The sequence below is a fragment of the Lepidochelys kempii genome, chromosome 2 (genome assembly GCF_965140285.1).
Source record: "Lepidochelys kempii isolate rLepKem1 chromosome 2, rLepKem1.hap1, whole genome shotgun sequence".
NCBI classification, from domain to species: Eukaryota; Metazoa; Chordata; order Testudines; family Cheloniidae; genus Lepidochelys; species Lepidochelys kempii.
The window spans coordinates 266,859,000-266,878,639 of record NC_136381.1 but is presented as its reverse complement, the minus strand read 5'-3'; the positions used below and the strand labels follow the sequence as shown (position 1 = coordinate 266,878,639).

Genomic DNA, 19,640 nt, shown 5'->3' with positions numbered 1-19,640 from the left:
AAATCTGCAAGTGTGTCCAAAATTTCTCTTTCACGGACTGCCGCCCCCCCCAAAAAGCAACCCAATCTAGCACTAATCATAGTAACAAACGATCCTGTTATATTATGCTTTACCAATATAGGGTGATAAACCCCAGAACTTTAATTTCATTAATACAGCCATTGTGTGGATCAGACTACCTGCAAAAGTTCAGGGGCTCTTGGAATGGAAAGTCTGCAGGATCTCGGGTCTCCTGTTAAACTAGAAGGGAAGCTTCCAGATTAGCATCAGTGAGGCCGTTTTGGTACTTGCTCTTCAGACAATGGAGTGCACTAAATGCCCTCTCACACAGCACAGTACTTGAAAACAGGGACAAGAAAAGCAAAGCAACTTTAGCTAGAGGCTTGTAGGCATCCTCAGACAGGTACACTTTGATCCAGAACTGCTGCACTGTAACACCGGGCTGACTGAAGTAGGTTTTCATTCTTGCATTATTACGCATGTGCACCACGAGATGCTGGAGATTCCTTAAATCCAAGGAGGCAAAGGAAGCTAATCTGTCTTGCAAGGCCGTTAGTTTGTCTGCAGCCAAAAACCCCAAATGGGAATTGCTGAATGGGTCTGTCACAAAAGTGTACTGATGGAAAAAGTTTCCCTCGCTGAAACAATTTTCAAGATCTTCCAAGATGATATGCAGGTATTTGGTTACAGCTAAGCCGACCTTTCGCTGCACGCTCTCATCCTGACAGCTGAGAAACCCACTAAGCTCAGAAAAACAGAAAAGTCCCGTTTCTCTTGTAGCTGCTGGATGATGTCAGTGACGGTCATTCGGAATGTATGAATTACTTCAATGCGGTCAAATATTGTTAGCTGAGGTACCTGAAGCTCCAGGTTCAAGGAAGCAAGCTTTGGTAAAAACTCTTTCAAAAAGAGCAAACAACCATGTACTCCTGGATGCTTTTGGGACAGTCGCGGCGAAACTGTGTTCAAAACCTCAATGAGCTCTCCCCAGAGCTCAAACAGCCACTGTACACTGCCATTCAAACTAAGCCAATGGACCAGGTTGTAATTCAGCAGCACCTTGTGCGTCTCAGAGTCTGTTTCACACAGCGTTGCGAATCTCTCTTTATGGACACGGCTGACGTTCACAGCACTGATACACTTTTCCACTACGGATTCAACCTCATCCATACTTTCCACTGAAGCCTTGCTGGCAAGTACTTCGTGGTGGGCAAACCAGGGAAACAGAAAAAGTTTCTGAGGGCAGCTTTCTTGGAAGTAGTTCAACACCTCTGCTTGAGCACCTTGCATAACTGCTGCCACGTCAGCTGCCAAGCCGCACAGATTGTCGAATCTAACCCAGCACTCCTGCAATCTCCCCTGAACACACTGAAAAACCTGTTTGCCAGTTGGCCTATCAGTGAGGCTCACCTGACATAAAACGCCTTCGGTAAAACAACAGTGAGCACAGTCAAAAAAGTGAACGCATACGATTATCTTGGGATTCTTCACGACGTCAGGGGTCTCAACCAAGCACAGGCTGTAGAAAGGGCTCACTGAGACTTTCGCAGCTATTTCGTTTTGTAGAAAGTTCGCTAGATCTCTTGTGCTTCTCTGTAACATGTCGTTGCTCAGTGGTAGCTCTCTGAAAAGCGTATTTTCTGGTTGAACGGCCAGAACAATTTTCTTCACGAGTTCTCCGTTGTCGAAAGATTTCCTTGCTTGTCCCAAAAGTAGTGCCCCTTTAAAAGTAGTCACGTCTATCTGATCCACTTTCTTCAGAAAATCTCTGGGCCGTCGCTGTTGTCTTTCGAGCTCAGTTTTTGCATCATTTAACAGCTTGCGCCTCTGAAACTCACCATGATAATTCTGTTCAACTTCCCCTGCATGAGCGTTACAGTGACGTTGCATCGCGTACATTTTAATTTGATGAATTTCTTTCTTACAAACAGCACACACTGCAACTTGCTCAGAAATGGAATTGGATGGCTTCAGAAACACAAGAAACCATGTTTCCCACTGCACCTGAAATTTTCAATTTTCTTCCTTCCATGTTCTGCTTTTCTTAGCAGCAGGTTGTGCCTCTGGGACCATCTCTGCATCACATTCAGGGGCATTTTCTGGCACTGATTGTTGGATATCAGGAAGGTTTTCAATTTGCATTTTTAACTCTTTCGCCATTTGCCACAAACAACCTCAACCTACCCAAACACCTCGCAGTGATCTTGCCGACGAGGACGCTGGTCAATAGCTGCTTATGGAGCTACAGTAGTGCGAGATGTAAACATAGTGATTAGCCAATAAATATGCTTTGTTACTTGAAAGAAAACCACCCCATGTAGTTCAGTGCTCCCTGCACTGTACTGTAATATTTAGAAGGGCATGAGTGTACTTTATGGCATTCACAAGGCAACTTTAATACTTAACATCTCAGTGATTGTTGGGGCTCTTTGGAGGCTGTCATGGCTGCAAAAAAATCCCTGGTGGCCACATTTGAGAAATGGTGTTTTAGAGGATCCTTTCACAAGGAGCGATCATCTAAGGGTTATAACTCCATCAGACAGACTCAATCCGCAGCTTTACAAGCACTCTAAAGAATATCACCCTCCCTTTGCTTTAGGATCTCCACACTCCTGTGCGCCGGCCTAGGAGTGTCTGAAATTTCTATAACCTCACTCCGAAGGGGGAGCAGAACAAGGCCTCAAACCATCTCAGGTCTGCTCTTGCAAGCTCTACAGGAATGAGCAGGGTCACAATGCAGACCCAGCCATGCTGGAAGGCTTGCGGGAAAGAACTTAACCTGTCATGCACACAATAGATCCTCTTATTCAAGGAAAACAGCACCATTTAACAATAGAAACAGATGCCGTGGCAAGTGGCATCAGCCAGCCAGACACTCTCACAAGCGGATATATTTATTCATATGGACATTGGTACAGATCAGTGCATACATAACTAAGGCTGCAGTCTCGTGATTCCTACTTCTATTGATCAACAGCGTTTATGCTGCATCATCTGAACCCCAAAGACTCAAACATGGGTGTGAATTTTATACAGGGACTACGAGCAGCACTGACATGCAGCAGCTAATTTCCATCAGCAATACAATACTTTGGGGGAAGAATAACTTCATTGAAATTACAGGCAGAGTTACTTTGTGCCTTCCCAGAATTCCCCATGGTGGAATTTGGCCAGCACACTGGGGTTATCACGTACTCCTGAGGGGAGTGCCATAATGGAACCCGTTACTGTATTGTAACCGGTCAAAGCCTTAGATCCACATTTTATATGCAGCAAAGTATCACTCAGTCTGTGGGGCACTGTTCAAAACCAATTCAAGAGTTCTGACTGAGCTGACGCCATTCTGGGGTTTCTTTTGGACATCTCCCGTCCAGCTACAGTCCAACCCAGCTATGCTTAACTTGTAAGATGCAGAGATCAGACTTTGTCAGTCTGACCAAAGACAATGTGCTGAATAGAAATGCCAGCACCAAACACAATGGCTGGATTTTAGGCCTACTCCTTGCAGGGCCTTGCCCTGTTTTCTGGCAGGTATCAACATGCAAGGCTCTGTTTTGTTCAGGGGAATCCAGCTCCCACAGATGGCCCCATCTCTGCTCATCGAGCTCCAAGGGTTTCTTTTTGTTTTTTTAAAGTGGGTGTTGGGTTTGGGACACTCTGGTTTCTCCAAGGCAGGTCTGGGAATAGGGTTGGGGTGTGGAGAAGAACAGACATTTCAGCCCAGAACTATTCTGGTTTTTAGCTTACCTAATAATTCCACTTTCCATAGCATGAGCACTTCCATGTGACCAGCACAGAGACAGGGAAGCCACAAGCTGCAGGCAGGAAGACAAGATATGGTAACACCGGAAATGCAGCTTTAGAAATGGAAATGTATTAAGTGTGAATGTGGAGCAAAAAATAACCAGCGCAAGGTCCATCCTGTGAATCCTAACACAATAACCCAGAATGAAAGGGTTATGTGAGACTAAAGGAGGGCTTAGAACTATGGAATAAACATTGCTCATGCCTCACGGCTTTTCATACAACTTATGCTCACAGATCCTGAATGGGTTGGGAAGAAACCGGGAAGCCAGGTTAAGGGCTTGTTTTGCATATTTTAGGCAGAGGTAGTCAATAGGTGGACCACAGGTCAAATCTGGACAGCCAGACACTTTTGAACAGACCCAAAAATATTTCTATTTACTGGTGGTGGTATGTAGTTGCTGCTGGGATTGTTTTGTTGTTTATTACTTTCCTCTGGAGTCTAGACCTTGACCAAGAATTTTGACAAAAATAATTAGCTACCCCTGTTTTAGGCTCTGTGTGGTTCTGCCTTGATGCGATTTGGACTCCTGATTCAGCCTGTCTGAAATTTCTATAACCTCACTCTGAAAAGGAGCAGAGCGAGGCCTCAAACCATCTCAGGGCTGCTCTCGCAAGCACTACAGGAATGAACAGGGTCACCGCAGACCCAGCCATGCTGGAAGGCTTGCTCACGTGGGGCAGTCAAAGGAACTGGGGAAGACTGATCTGGCAGGTTTAATTTCTTTGATGCAGTTCAAACCCACAGAAATTTTTACCTTTCTAGCTCAGCAGCATTGTGCACTCCTCAGGCCCAGCCACTCCAACCACGGACTGGAGATCATTTCTACAGGCAGGAAAATGAGAAGAGAAAAAAAAAATCAGATTATTTAGTGGAAGACGATGGAGAATCTACTTAACCAGGCAGGTCAGTCATAGGATGCTTCTGGGATATTTATACCCATGTCATCTCAAAGTGTTTTATAAGCCACACATGCCTCACTCACTCCTAAGGCAGGCAGCCACCCTAAAGCGAGTGAGACTATGGAACAGGCAACAGTAGAATCAGAGCAGCCCCGACCTGTTACCAGGAGAGGGTTAGTTCTGTGGCACTGTCTGAAGGAGGCACACATTAACCTGTACAGAGATCAGCTGACCTGCTTGAGAGTAGGGAGCGGAACCCGCTCTGCTGGGATTTGCACAGTAACAGCTGAAGTCTGACGCTTAGAACATGATCCCACCCCTTGAGGACATGCCAAGCGGTCAAAGCCTCAGATCCACATTTTATATGCTGCAAAGCTTCATTCTGCGGCACTGTTTAAAACCTACTGAAGAGTTCTGACTGAGCTGACACCATTCTGGGGTTTCTTTTGGACATCTCCCATCCAGCCACAGTCCAACCCAGCCATGTTAACTTGTAAGATGCAGAGATCAGACTTTGACAGCCTGGCCAAAGACAACGTGCTGAACAGAAATACCAGCACCAAACGACAGCTGGATTTTAGGCCCACTCCTTGCACTGCCTTGCCCTTTTTTTCTGGCAGGTATCAACGTGCAAGGCTCTGTTTTGTTCAGGGGAGTACAGCTCCATCTCTGCTCATCAATCTCCAAGGGTTTGTTTAGGTTCTTTTAAAGTGGGTGTTGCGTTTGCGACACTCTGGTTTCTCCAAGACAGGTCTGGGAATGGGGGTGAGGAGAGAAGATCAGACATTTCAGCCCAGAACTATTTTGGTTTTTAGCTTACGTACCAGTTCCACTTTCCAAAGCATGAGCGGTTCCATGTGACCAGCGCAGAGACAGGGAAGCCACAAGCTGCAGGCAGGAAGACAAGATGTGGTAACACCATAAATGCAACTTTAGACATGGAAATTTATTATATGTTATTGTGCAGCAAAAAATTACGAGTGCAAGAATCTGTCCTACAAATCCTCACACAATAATCCAGATTGAAAGTGGCTGCAGGAGACTAAAGGAGGGCACAGGTTTTGCTATGGAATGTTGGGAATCATTAAGAAAAGGACAGATAATAAGACAGAAAATATCATACTGCTGCTTTATAAATCCATGGCACGCCCACACCTGCAATACTGCGTGCTGACGCGGTTCCCCCAACTCAAACAAGTTATAGTGGACTCGGAAAAGGTCCAGAAAAGGGCAACAAAAATTATTAGGGGTCCGGAACGGCTGCCTTATGAGGAGAGATTAATAAAACTGGGACTTTTCAGCTTGGAAAAGAGACGACTAAGGGGGGATATGATAGAGGTCTATAAAATCATGACTGGTGTGAAGAAAGTAAAGAAGGAAGTGTTATTTACTCCTTCCCATACCACAAGAACTGGGGGCCACTGAATGAAATTAATAGGCAGCAGGTTTAGAACAAACAAACAAGGAAGTATTTCTTCATACAACGCACAGTCAACCCATGGAACTCTTTGCCAGAGGACGTAGTGAAGGCTAAGACTATAACAGGGTTCAGAAAAGTATCAGAGGGGTACTTGTGTTAGTCTGTATCCACAAAAACAATGAGGAGTCCGGTGGCACCTCAAAGACTAACAGATTTACTTGGGCATAAGCTTTTGTGGGTAAACCCCCCCCCCCCCACTTATTCAGATGCATGGAGTAAAAATTACAGATACAGGCATAAATATACTGGCACACGAAGAGAATGGAGTTAAGTTGACAAGGTCAATTCAGTCAGGGTGGATGTGGTAGACTGAACTGGCCTTGTCAACACTGGTTCTCCGTTTGTAAGGTAACTCCCTTCTCTGACCTAAGTATGACCATCCTTATGCAATAAACATTGTTCATGCCTCACGGCTTTTCACACTACCTTATGCTCACAGATCACCGGGTGAGGCAGACACTGGGAGGCCAGGTTAAGGGCTGGTCATGCATGTTTAAAGGCTCTGTGTGGTTCTGCCTTCATGCGATTTGGACTCCTGATTCGGCCTGTCTGAAATTTCTATAACCTCACTCTGAAAAGGAGCAGAGTGAGGCCTCAAACCATCTCAGGCTGCTCTCGCAAGCACTACAGGAATGAACAGAGTCACCACAGACCCAGCCATGCTGGAAGGCTTGCTCACATGGGGCAGTCAAAGGAACTGGGGAAGACTGATCTGGCAGGTTTAATTTCTTTGATGCAGTTCAAACCCACAGAAATTTTTACCTTTCTAGCTCAGCAGCATTGTGCACTCCTCAGACCCAGCCACTCCAACCATGGACTGGAGATCATTTCTACAGGCAGGAAAATGAGAAGAGAAAAAAAAAAAATCAGATTATTTAGCGGAAGATGATGGAGAATCTACTTAACCAGGCAGGTTTCAGAGTAGCAGCTGTGTTAGTCTGTATTCGCAAAAAGGAGTACTTGTGGCACCTTAGAGACTAACCAATTTATTTCAGCATAAGCTTTTGTGAGCTACAGCATCCAATTCAGCTGCAGCTGAATGAATCCGATGAAGCGAGCTGTAGCTCACAAAAGCTTATGCTGAAATAAATTGGTTAGTCTCTAAGATGCCACAAGTACTCCTTTTCTTTTAACCAGGCAGGTTGGTCATAGGATGCTTCTGAGATATTTATACCCGTGTCGACTCAAAGTCTTTTACAAACCACTCATGCATCACTCACTTCTAAGGCAGGCAGCCACCCTAAAGCGAGTGAGACTATGGAGCAGGCAACAGTGGAATCAGGGCAGCCCCAGCCTGTTACCAGGAGAGGGTTAGTTCTGTGGCACTGTCTGAAGGAGGCACACATTAACCTGCACAGAGATCAGCTGATCTGCCTGGAGAGTAGGGAGCGGAACCGCTCTGCTGGGATTTGCATCGTGATCGCTGAAGCCTGATGCTTAGACCACGATCCCCCCCAGGCTGGGCAATGCCTTTGAGTGAGACTATCCCTTATACAGCAGCAAATAGGGCGTGAGGCCCATACAGCTCACGGGCCACGCTGCTCACGGCGGCTGGGGCACCGATCCGAGCCACCCGCTGCCCCAGATCCCCCCGCGGGTCCCTCGCCAGCCCCGTGCCCGGGGCCCCCGGCGCAGCAAGGCCCATGCTGCACAGCCCGGGGCGTGCCCACCCGGAAGGAAGGGTCAGACCCCGCGGAGACGGGCGCGCTGCCCTGCCAGGGGTGCCCTCACCGGCAGCAGCACACGTGCAGCCGCCTCTCCAAGACTACAGCTCCCGACATGCACCGCGCCCCCAGCTGCAGCGACAGCAGGGCTCAGTACGGAACGCTGTCTCCTGGGACTTGTAGTCCCCATATAGCCCCGGGGGTGGGGGGGGGTGGCACCGAATCTTCTCTCACCTCCACGTGGGGCTGAACCCAGGGCACAGCCCCCGACTTCCCCACCACCAACGCAGCACAGCGGGCGGCCACAGCCTGCGCCCGCCCGGGGCTCCCAGGGCAGCGCAGGCCCCGGATGGAGGCGGATTAGAAACTCACCAGCGCCGCCGCCGCAGCCGCGACGCCCGACCTCGGCCGCCATGTCTTCTGCGTCTGCGCACTAGTCTCCCCGGCGCGTGTGTCGGCTCATCAGCGCGTCCCTCCCCCAACTCCGCCCCCCCGACTTCCTTTGCGGGGCGATGCTGTCACCTAGCGGCGGGGAGGAGGTAGGGCTCGGGCGAGCAGCGAGGCACATAATTGATGCACCTAGTAGACTGGGACTGGCTAGGTCACTACAAAAAATAATTTTCCCTCTGTTGATACTCACCCCTTCTTGTCAACTGCTGGGAATGGGCCACATCCACCCTAACTGAATTGGCCTCGTTAGCACTGACACCCCCCGCCCGCCACGCACAGTGGTGAAGTTAGGCACCTGACCTGTGCAACTTTTTGCAGGTTTGTGGCTGAATCCTATAGGGTGGCTTGGGTTAAGAAAGAACTAGAAGTTAGGTTTTGAGGTCTAAGTTAGCCCAAGCGTGCAGGGGTATGCGAAACTGAAGTTGCTAGTGTGAGAAAAGTTAAAGATAAATTGGGGACAGAGTGTTATGGGAAAGTAAGAGTTAGCAAAGCCATGATCCAGGGTTATGTTACCATTTTGTTTTGGTTATAACTGAGTTAAACAAGGTATTTAATCAGTATTTTTGAGAATTGTGAATGTTTCATTCAAATATCTATATTGATAGTATGGGAAGGACATTGGTGCAGATGTTAATTTAAATAATGACAGGTTTCAGAGTAACAGCCGTGTTCGTCTGTATTCACAAAAAGAAAAGGAGGACTTGTGGCACCTTAGAGACTAACCAATTTATTTGAGCATGAGCTTTTGTGAGCTACAGCTCACTTCATCAGATGAAGTGAGCTGTAGCTCACGAAAGCTCATGCTCAAATAAATTGGTTAATTTAAATCATGTGTAATGTAAAGAGCCAATAAGAAGGTGGCAGAAATATAATGATGGTAAAGGGCAGTTTAATGTTAATTAATATTATAATAAAGTATAAAAGGAGTAGTTTTGCTAAATTTCAGGAGAGCTTCAATGAACATGCAAAGGGTATTGTTAAGTTCCTGGATATGGCTGTACATCATTCTGTTGTCAGTGGACGGATCACTCATTGATACACCATTTCATCTTTGAGTGTGAGTATAATCATAGTACTGTGTAAGTAGTAATTGCGTGCTTGCTTAATTAATTATTTTTCTTTTTTATAAACTTTGATTGTATCATTCATAGTGTCGCCTGGTGGTCCTCTATTAAATAAATGTTCTGTAACCAAACTAGAAGCTTAAACCTGAAAACTGTTAGGTTTTATTACACTCTTATCTTTATCAACTTAATCCAGCATTTCAATGTACAGGTTACAAGAGGTCTACAAACCACCTAAGATAGCAAACAGCTACAAAGCTCTGTTTTTTGCCCCTTATACAATATTGCCAAACTTAAGTGAACAAAAATCATGACACTGGTTTGCAAATCGTGAGATTGGCTTAAAATCATGATTTTTTTAACAATGAGGTGTCTTTGGTTTTTTGAGCTTTCAGGGTTCATAGTGGCAAGCTTTTATCTGCTAGACTTTTAAAAACAAAAGCTGAAATTCTCCCATAATCACATGCCATCGAATATCGTAAGACTTGTGATCAAAGTGTGCAAATTGGCAACAGTTCCTATGTGGCTTTGGCTTGGACAGTTGCTGGGCCATGCAACCCATCACATTTACTGAAGGCAAAGGGCCTGTAAATTAACTACCCGGGGTCACAGGGTGGCTGGCTCTGTAACAGGAGCTGGGCCCAGCCTCACCTTGAGAGACAAACTGCCTCTCAGCTGAGACTGAGATCAGTGAGAGAGCAGGTGATTCTAAAAGCCAGCAAGTGGCTCAGTTGGAGAAAGAGATGCAAGGAGGGGGAAGGCCCCTGCAGGAGACCATGGACAGGGAGGATGTGGACAGCTGGAGCAGGGTGATTCAGGTGAGCAGCCAGTAAAGTAGCTGCCTGTAGGGAATTAATTTGCAAACTGGATACAATTAACTTAGGCTTGAATAAAGACTGGGAATGGATGTGTCATTACACAAAGTAAAACTATTTCTCCTTGTTTCTTTCCCCTCCTACTGTTCTGGTAAAGTGCTGGAAATGGCCCACCTTGATTATCACTAGGAAAGGTCCGTCCCCTCCTGCTGGTAATAGCTCACCTTAAGTGATCACTCTCGTTACAGTAAAAAGAAAAGGAGTACTTGTGGCACCTTAGAGACTAACCAATTTATTAGAGCATAAGCTGTAGCTCACAAAAGCTTATGCTCTAATAAATTGGTTAGTCTCTAAGGTGCCACAAGTACTCCTTTTCTTTTTGCGAATACAGACTAACACGGCTGTTACTCTGAAACCTCTCGTTACAGTGTGTATGGTAACACCCATTGTTTCATGTTCTCTGTGTATTTAAATCTCCCCACTGTATTTCCCACTGCATGCATCCGATGAAGTGAGCTGTAGCTCACGAAAGCTATGCTCAAATAAATTGGTTAGTCTCTAAGGTGCCACAAATCTTCCTGTTCTTTTTTAGAGATCCTTGGGGCAGGGATGCAAGGGGGGGTACTGATGGGCTGCCCTAGTTTTCTGGGGCAGGTATAAAGCTGATGTGCTGAGCCAAGGGCCTGGCTCAGACTCTGGGTTGGCGTTGCGCTGGGCTAGGCCGGGGACCCACGCCCTGCTCTCTGGCTCCAGGCCACCGCACCAGCCCGCAGAGCTGAGCCTGCTCCTCGCGCCCCTGCGGCTTTACCCAGCCCCCTGGATTCTGTGGGGCCAGGCTAAGGGGCTGCAGCCGGGGGGGGCGGGGGGGCACTGAAGCAGCAGCTTGGGGGGTCTGGATGGGAGTCAGGGGAGAAGGGCCCAGCCCCCAGGTGGGGGGATGGGTGAAGGGCTACGCTGGGCATGGAGGAGGCAGGGCAGGGGTGGGTGTGTGTGTGTTGGGGGGTGTCAGCCACAACAGCCGCCCCTGCGGGGGCGGGGAGGACTGAGGATATAGCGCATGCGCATCTCTGTTGACTCCCTCCCTCTCGACGCTCCGCACATGCGCTGTCCCCCCCCCTTCCTTTCTGGGAGGACTGACGTCAGCCCTCCGGCCGCAGGGAGGGGAGCGCCGGCCCCGCGCTGAGCACGCCGGGAAGTCGACGCCCAAGATGGCGGCAGGATTGAAAAGTTGTTGCCGCGGCTGCTGAGTCGGCGGCGGTGGCGGCCGGGGCTGGCGGGAGGGAGCGCGGCTGGCGGGGCGCGGGCCGTCCATGGCCGCCCGGTGAGGGGGCGCTCGGCCGGCCGCCGACGGGGCGGGGATGCCCCCGGGGGGCCGGGGCCGCAGGAGGCAGCAGGAGCCCGGGGCCGCCCCCCGCCTGAGACATGGAGGATGAGGGCAAGAAGGGCAAGAAGGTGAGAGCCGGGCCGGGACCCTCCCCCAGGCCGCTCTAGCCACCCGTCCCGGGCCGCGTCCCCTGCTCCCCGGGGGCTGTGCCCAGGTCCGGAGCCCCCAGGCTGCGCTGACGCTTCCTCCTGGGCTGTGGCTGGACCCGCCCTGGCCCTGTCGCCGGCCCCCGCGCAACCCAGAGTGGAGGGGCCGACACTGCTGCCCCTCCCCCTAAGCTGTGATCTCCTCCACGGCGGCCCCCCCCCCCCGGGGGCTCTGACTCGGCCGCCCTCTGCCCCATGGCGGCTGTATTCCCTCCTCTCCCCAGGCTGGCGCTGCCCTCCCGTATCTCGGGTCTGCTAACCCTCCCCTGACGCTGCCCAACGTTATCCCAAGGCTGCTGTATCCTCCCTCTCCCTAGCCTGAGGCTGCCCCCCCTACCCACCCAGCCCTGCTCCTGTACCTTTCCCCTCCCCATCACTGCCCCTGAGGCAGCAGGGATTAGTGCCTCTCGTGGAGGGTGCACTTCCTTTCTCTCTCTCTCTCCCCCTTAGTCTCTCCAGGCTGTCCCCCCCTTTCTCCAGTGCATGAAGCCTATTTCTCACTGCCCTCATATGCCCCAGGCTGCTCTCAAGCCCGATCTGGCCCTGGCCAGGCTTGCTCCATGGCTGCACTCCCAGCTGGGGCCCTATGAATGACCCACTGGTGGGGATGAGTGACCTAAAGCCCCCCAAACCTGTTCTTGCAAAATGGAAAGAGCTAAAAATCTTCCTTTAAATGAACCTTGCTTGTGGGAGTCTGTCTCCCAGGTGAATGGGACTTGTACAGATGCTTGGACAGAACAAAGCAACAAGTGGATACATAGCAAAATCACAGCTAAGAGCTGTCACATGCCTGCAATGGAAGTAATCTGTGATGGCACAGGAGACTGCATGGGACCCTTACCTGTTTAGATTACAATACCTTATATGTGGCTGAAATGCCATGTGAATGTTACACCTTTCTAATGGGGGGTGTGTGTGTGGTGGTTTTTTTCTTTCCCTGTGAAGTGCCTTATGCTCTTGAGACTGGTACTTCCCAAGAGTATGGTGCTAGCTAACACTTGCAATTAATAATTTTCCTAATTGGATTTAATGAAAGAGCTGGAAACTATGCCACTATTCTTGCAAGTCTGTATGTTTGAGTTAATGAGGTAGATTGACCTAATTATTGTAAATACCCAATTCAGCATTTTCATAAAACCATGACTGCTCATAGAGGGCCTTGTCTATGTAGTAGTTTTAGAAGGGTCTTTAGAATACAGCATTAGATTTGTACTATGACTTCCATTTTTCATGGTCTCTCTAGATAAAGTCTAGACTCAGACTTGCAGTTCAGTTTCAGAAAAGACATGTTTTCTTTCTGTGTGGCTATAGTGCTCGTGAAAGGTGCCAACTTGAGAGCCCTGGAGAATGCAATCCTCTAGACCAAGTACAGCAGCAGTACAAGTCTCTCCACACTGCTTCACCAATGTCACCAAACACCTAGAGACCACTTCTAAGGGTCAGAGGATAGCTTAGTCTTTGTGCCTCTTTGCTGAAACTGCCAACAGGACAGTCAATTAATGCCAAGATGTCTTAAAACTGTATTATCCTACAAGAGCACTGTACTTCATCTGTGTTGTAACCTGTTACTGTAACTCCCCATACCTTTAAAAAAAAAAATGGGGAAAAAAACTAAGGGTGTAACTCCCACAAAGATAGGGTGGCTGTTTAAGTGAAACCTTAAGCAAACCTAACTTAGCACTGACTTGGGATGGAAAGTCTTGGCTTTTAATGCTGTCAAATTAGCCCAGTGTTTTGGGGTGGGAGGGTGAAAGAGATCAAACTTTACTTGTATTTAGCTATGACACTCTTAGTACCTTTCCCAGACCTGAAGAAGAGCTCTGTGTAAGCTGGAACACTGGTCCAATAAAAGGTATTGCCTTACCCATCTTGTCTCTTTAATACTAGCATATGTGCTGTTCAGAGCAATAGTGAAGACCCTGTTGACCATGGCATCTAAGTGACCAGGAAGAGGGAAACAATTATGCCTCAGGCTTATGATGTTTTTCCACAGTTATGACAAGTTATTGAGTGTAGATACCTGCAGTAACCATTATTTCAGAAGGTGGCAGCAGAGTTTCCCAATGAAATATGCAGATGCTCCTCATTAGTGACCAGGGTGTTAACGTGTCTAGAAACTAACGTTTCCTGCCAATCTGGAATTCTAAAGTCATTCCAAACTCAAATCAAGTAATATTTCACTTTACATTCTGCACTAATAGGTCATTTCATTCTAATCTAAAAGCATTTTACAAACAAACCTCATGACATCCCTGTAAAATAGAGAGATCTTCCTTTCAGATGGGGAAACTGAGAAACAGGTTAAGTGACTTGCCAAAGGTCCTACAGAAAGTAAGTGGCAGAGCTGGGAACAGAATCTGAGCCCTGTCTCCTATTTTTGTGCTCCTGCCACTTGATTGCTTTCCCTTTATAGTATTCTATATGTAACATTAATACTCAAAGGCTGAATATAAATTATTTTGAGCTTTTCTCCCCCCCCCCCCCCCCAAAAAAAAAAAAAAAAGCTGTTTAAAGCACAGAGAAAACACCTCAATCTGGTCACTTCTGCACTTGTTAAAACTCTTCTGGTGAAGAGGGAGAGTGAGGAAAACCTTCGCAGAAATAATCCAGGAAATGATCAGTGCTAGCGCAAGACTCTTAATGTTACAAGTCACATGCTGTCTTTCTAAATGGGGGTACTTGTAGTGTCTGGAAATGCTCTTGAGCTGTATTCAGTATTTTAACCCCCCAAGGTAAGGTTATTTCTTTAGAGATCATAGTGTTGGTTAACAAAACTAGTGTTCTGGTCTGTAGGGTGTTGTCCTATGACCATATTGTACCCTTCTGAAGCTACATTCTGTGTGCGTTCCATTGCCTTTTATCAGCTTTACTATTGCAAGGTAGCCACTCAAGCCTAGATACAGTAGCGAGGAACTGAGTAGGATCTTAAGGACAAGAGAGGATGCACTATAAAATCTCATTACAGCATATGAAGCAGCTTTAAAATGCCATAAACTAGGGCCCCTGTAAAGTTGAAATGGTACTAGATGCATATTTGGTTGCTAGAATGGCTTCCTTGACCAGCATAGACAGGCATCTTATGACCTACTACACATCTAGATGGGATTCTCCCCGACAAGAAATTTTAATGACCTTTGCTCAAACATTATGTGGCAATCTGAATTTCTGGGTTTAAACCATTTAAAGTCTGGTTGGACTTTAAATGGTTTAAACCCAGAAATTCAGATTGGTCATTAAAATTTCTTGTTGGGGAGAATCCCATCTGAGTGAAAACAGGCTGTCTTGTAAGCACACAGCATGCAGTTGAAACATCATACTCATATTCGTGGAACAAATGGTACATTTTCAAAATGGAAAGCTTGAAATGCTGTAGAAAAGCTAACACTCCCCAGTTTGACTAGCTAGACCTACAGCTTTTGTTGCTTATTTGCTTTTTTCAACACTTAATTTAATTCTGAATATCATCCACAGCCATCCAAATATGATGGATGTTGAGTTGGTTGCATAAGGGTTCAAATCTTGTAAAAAGCTGACACTTGAATGCAACTATCTTGTCTTGAGTGACTTCACAATCTTCCACCATTTGGATGGCAACAAAATGTGACAACCTCCTTGGCGAACAGATTTGGGTAGATATCTGGATCTCCAGTTAAATGCTAGGAGAAGGGATGACCTCAGGCTTGGATTCCAGCAGCTATGTTTCAATGGCCTCTTTCTATTTTGGGCTCATCAGATTATCTTTGTGTTTAGGATCATAGGAGCAACTGGAAGAAAGGTTCTGTTGCTCCTCTCCTGTCCTTGTGGTGGTCCAGTTCTTACTAGGTCGATCTAGATTTTACCAATACCGCAGCAAGTGTTACCAGCCTGTACTCCATTAAGTCTGTTTGAACCCTTCAGTTGCTTTTACAAACTTCTCTGCAGAGCCCCTCATGCTGAATGTGTGCTGTATTTTGATCAGTCCTCAGTGCAAATATTGATACTTATGGAAGCTTCGAGGATGGAAATGTAGATACTCTGAGAATTCTATAGTCCTTGGGAAGTTCAGGCATCAGTTCTCTTCAGTCCCACAGCAGGTAAGCTCCTGAACTTCCAAAACATGCATTAAAACTGTTCGGTGGTATTATTTAACCCTTCTTGGAAAAATGGCTGAGAACCTGTCTCATGCTCAGGATGATTTCACCTGAGAAGTTTTGTTTGAGTAAATTTAAAGACCTTGTGATATGCTCACATCTTCAGAAACTGACACTTTGTAGTTTTGTTTGCTGCTGGAGAAGCAATAGTACAAAATGGGAATGTTTCCTCTCCCCATGTATGTGCTTGTAACATTAACTGTTTCTCATCTATGACCAACCATTTTGCATTAATGCCAGTGTTGATTCTTCTAGCTCTGACTTTTAATATTTCCTCTTTAGTCACTTGCAGCATCTGGTTTTAATAAACCTGCAGGTTGTGTCTGAAGAAATTATATTCCGGAGAAAGTACTTCAATCTTTCCTTATTAAATAACCCATCTTGTGCACCATTTGAAGGTGAGGTTAGGTTAAAAAATTCCAAACTTTCAGTTCAGTTATTTGCCTTTCAGTTGTTCTTATGACACAGTCATTGATCTTTGCACATCTTTTTGACTCCCCAAAAATGCTCTTGATTAAAACTACTGTATAGTTGCAGGAAGGCCTGGGACAGGAGTTTGTTTTTGCAACAACACTGCCCTTGCAGTGATTGAAAAGACCTCTCACTTGCAGGATCAAATTCATGCTCTGATTTCCCACTTCAATAGACAGTATCATTCAATAGCATACCGTGACACTGTAGAATTTACACACATTTTCTGGAGCTGGAGAAGCAGGAATCCTTTTTATCTTGCTACCTAAGTCTTGACCATGTTTACAGTTTAAATGAACTGAAGTAATGAAATGCTTTCCCCTGACTACAACATGAGATGTGTTGATTCAGACATTCATCCTGTCTAATCACTCACTCCCGATATTGATCAGCAGCCTTCACATATATTACATTTTAGATGGAGAAACTAATGGATTCTACACTCCAAGGACTGAAAAATAAGCTAAGCTAATCATTTTTATGTAGAACTGTTTTATATAAATGTCTGTGTGACATGAAAGTTACAATGAAGGTGAAAGTTACTCTGTTTTTGCTAGGAGAAAAAACACATCTTGAAAATGCAACCTTGCTCAAGAAATCAAACCACCATCATGATCACCCTTAAGTACATATAGAAGCATCAGTTAGACTGCAATATGAAATGTATTGACAAGGAAGGAGATGCAAAAACAATTCTAGCAGGCAATCTAACTTAGTCACATGGAAAAATCTCCTTGCTGATATGCAATTTTGTTGTATCAACCAGGCAAGGTACTAACAAGCTTCACCAGGACTTTATTTTCAAAGTGGAAGCCTCTTTACCAAGCTGCTGCTGCACCCTCTGTAGCTCTCTCCCAGCCTCTTAACTCCCTCCCCCTTCCTTCCTGTTTCCTGTCCTTTCAGACTCCCAACAGCCTGTGCTCCCAATTCTAATAATTACAAGCAACATCTAAACACCACATTCCCTCCTCTCTTAAGAAACTCTCCCAAAATTAAAATAAACATTATTGTTCTAACCACAGGAACAAATATGAAACAAGACACTATACTGTTGGCAGAAATATTACACTGAAAACACTGTAGATACTACATAACAGTCTCCAGACAGGTGGTCATCTGGGTCTGACAGGCTGTCTCACAAGTCCCAGTTCCAGTGCAATGTCTTGTTGTGTTGGTACTATGGTGAAGTCATCCAGTGCAGACTGGGTGTTGGCATAATTTTCTCTTGGTGCATAGGCAGGTGCAAGATAAGAAGCATTCCATACCCACCTATCAGAAAGTTGATAGGTGTAAGGTCCCTTCTTCTCTATGATTTTAAGAGGAGCTGTGAATTTATGGTCCCCTTTGTGTAAAATTCCAGGTTTTTGTATCCTAACAAAGGAACCACACTCAAACTTTGGTTCCTTTGCACCCACCACTTGTCTGTGAAAGCCTTAGACTTTGCTTCGTTCTGTTCAACTTTTTTTCCTCACACCATCCTTGTTTGGGGCATCAGATCGTGCCTTTGACAATCAGCAATATTCAGTTTAGTATTCATCTGTTTCCCATGAAGTAACTCTGTGGGTGATCTTTGTGTTGTGGCACGTTGTGTAGCCCGGTATGCTTGCAAGAAATCGGTACAGAAGGCTATCCACAATCGCCCTTCCAGTTTAGCTGTTTGCAAACTTCTATTAAACCGTTCGATTTCCCCATTGGCTTGATGGTATTATAGGGATGACCTTCTGTGTAAAATGTTTCTCTGTGCTAGAAAAGTTTCAAACTCCAGGGAAGTAAATTGACTACCACTATCTGAAACCAGTTCTTTGGGGTTATCTTCCCTGCTAAAAACTGAAGAGAGGAACTTAATTACTGTAGCAGAAAAGATTTGCGATGTAAACTCCACCTCAGGCTATTTACTGAAATAGTCTATTAAAGTGATGGCATAATGGCAGTCAATTGGAGCAGTATCAAAGGGTCCTACAATGTCAATCGCCACTTTTTCCCATGCAGATTCAGGAAGAGGAACAGGCTGTAATACCATGCATTTGGCAAGTGACGCAGGATTTTGAGTGCTTTGGTTTGAGAGTCCATCCCTGGTCACCAATACAGATCCCATAGTCGTTTGGTTTGGACAATTTCTTGAATATCATGTGCCAGGTGTATGAGTTTTGACTGTAATTCTTCTGGCACAAGGAGCCGGTGTGTACCTTGTAGCACACAGCCAACAAACAAAGTTCATGCCAAACTCTAAATTAAGGCGGCAAAACTGGGTCAAGGTTTTTAGGGTGACTGGGCCATCTCTTTTTCATAAATTCCTGTAGTTTTTGTTGAATTGGACATACTGAACAAGCAGCTTGAAATCTGGTTTCTTGTAACTGCAGTGAGAGCGCTTGTAATAAGCGCAACCACTACATGCTCATCCTCTGGTGGACCATCTGGTGAAGGCAAAGGCAGGCGAGAGGCAATCAGCGACCACGTTCTGGTTTCTAGGCTTATATTCCAATTCATAACTGAAAGGGAGTAGTCTTGCAGACCATTGAGCAACATGGTATCCTGCTGTTCCCAGTCCTTTCGGGGTGAGCAACATTGTCAAAGGGCTGTGGTCTGTGCACAACTTGAACGTGCGGCCCCACAGGTAAGTTTTTTTTTTTTTTTTTTTCAGTAGCCCAGACACAAGCAGGTGCTTCTTTTTCGACTGTATAATATTTTCTCTCAGCATTATTTAGTGTCCTTGAAGCAAATGCAACAGTCCTCTCTGTGTTGTCCTCATATAGTTCTGTGAGAACAGCCCCAAGTCCATAATCAGAAGCATAAGCAGTTACACTATTCACTCCTGCATTGCCCACAATTGTAAGTACTGGACTATGTACAATCAAGTCTTTCACCGTTTTGAAACTAGCTTGTGCATCCGTTGTCCACACTAAGGTTGAACTTCTCCGTAGTAATTCCCGTAATGGTTCAATGACAGAAGCATAACTGGGAATGAACTTTGCATACCAGGAGGTAAGACCCAAGAAAGAACGTAAGGTTTGCAAATCTGTTGGAGGAGCATTTGAAATTGCCAAAATATGATCTGGATCAGGTTTTAGTCCAGCCTGTGAAATTGTATTCCCCAGAAAGGAGAGGTCAGTTTGTCTAAAATTGCATTTGCACCTATTGAGCTGGAGGCCTGCTGTGCTGATGCAGTTTAGTACAGACTGCAGGTTATTGTCATGCTCCTCAGAAGTATTTCCAAACACGATAATATCATCCAGATAGCACTGAACTCCATATTGATTCTTCAGAATCAATTACATCTTTTTTGAAAGGCACTTGGGGCAGATGCGAGACCGTATGGAACATGTTTAAAA

The 19,640-nt window shown here is 46.0% G+C and overlaps 1 protein-coding gene, 1 long non-coding RNA gene and 3 other non-coding genes across 8 annotated transcripts in view; 1 reads left to right on the top strand and 4 right to left on the bottom strand.

The window, feature by feature from the left end:
* Window positions 1–97: 97 nt before the first annotated feature.
* LOC140907896 (uncharacterized) lies at window positions 98–8,296 on the bottom strand. 2 transcript variants are annotated; one of them, XR_012157672.2, is made up of 6 exons: window positions 8,224–8,296; window positions 6,950–7,017; window positions 5,532–5,595; window positions 4,563–4,630; window positions 3,748–3,857; window positions 98–2,242 (listed from the first exon to the last, which is right to left on the bottom strand). It is a non-coding gene; the product is annotated as an uncharacterized LOC140907896 (long non-coding RNA). The 2 variants fall into 2 exon arrangements; XR_012157671.2 differs by having other exon boundaries at window positions 3,748–3,815.
* On the bottom strand, window positions 2,629–2,766 carry LOC140908001 (small nucleolar RNA SNORA9). Its single transcript, XR_012157712.1, has one exon. It is a non-coding gene; the product is annotated as a small nucleolar RNA SNORA9 (small nucleolar RNA).
* On the bottom strand, window positions 4,343–4,477 carry LOC140907999 (small nucleolar RNA SNORA9). Its single transcript, XR_012157710.1, has one exon. It is a non-coding gene; the product is annotated as a small nucleolar RNA SNORA9 (small nucleolar RNA).
* Window positions 6,731–6,864, bottom strand: LOC140908000 (small nucleolar RNA SNORA9). Its single transcript, XR_012157711.1, has one exon. It is a non-coding gene; the product is annotated as a small nucleolar RNA SNORA9 (small nucleolar RNA).
* Window positions 8,297–11,376: 3,080 nt separating the features above from the next.
* CCM2 (CCM2 scaffold protein) overlaps window positions 11,377–19,640 on the top strand; it is a 90,348-nt gene continuing 82,084 nt past the window's right edge. For all 3 annotated transcript variants that reach the window (XR_012157670.1, XM_073334891.2, XM_073334890.2), the window contains exon 1: window positions 11,377–11,632. Coding sequence is in view for 2 of the 3 variants with exons in the window: in XM_073334891.2 (XP_073190992.1) it covers window positions 11,603–11,632 (30 nt within the window). In the remaining variant the exon portion in view is untranslated. The remainder of the gene's footprint in view (window positions 11,633–19,640) is intronic.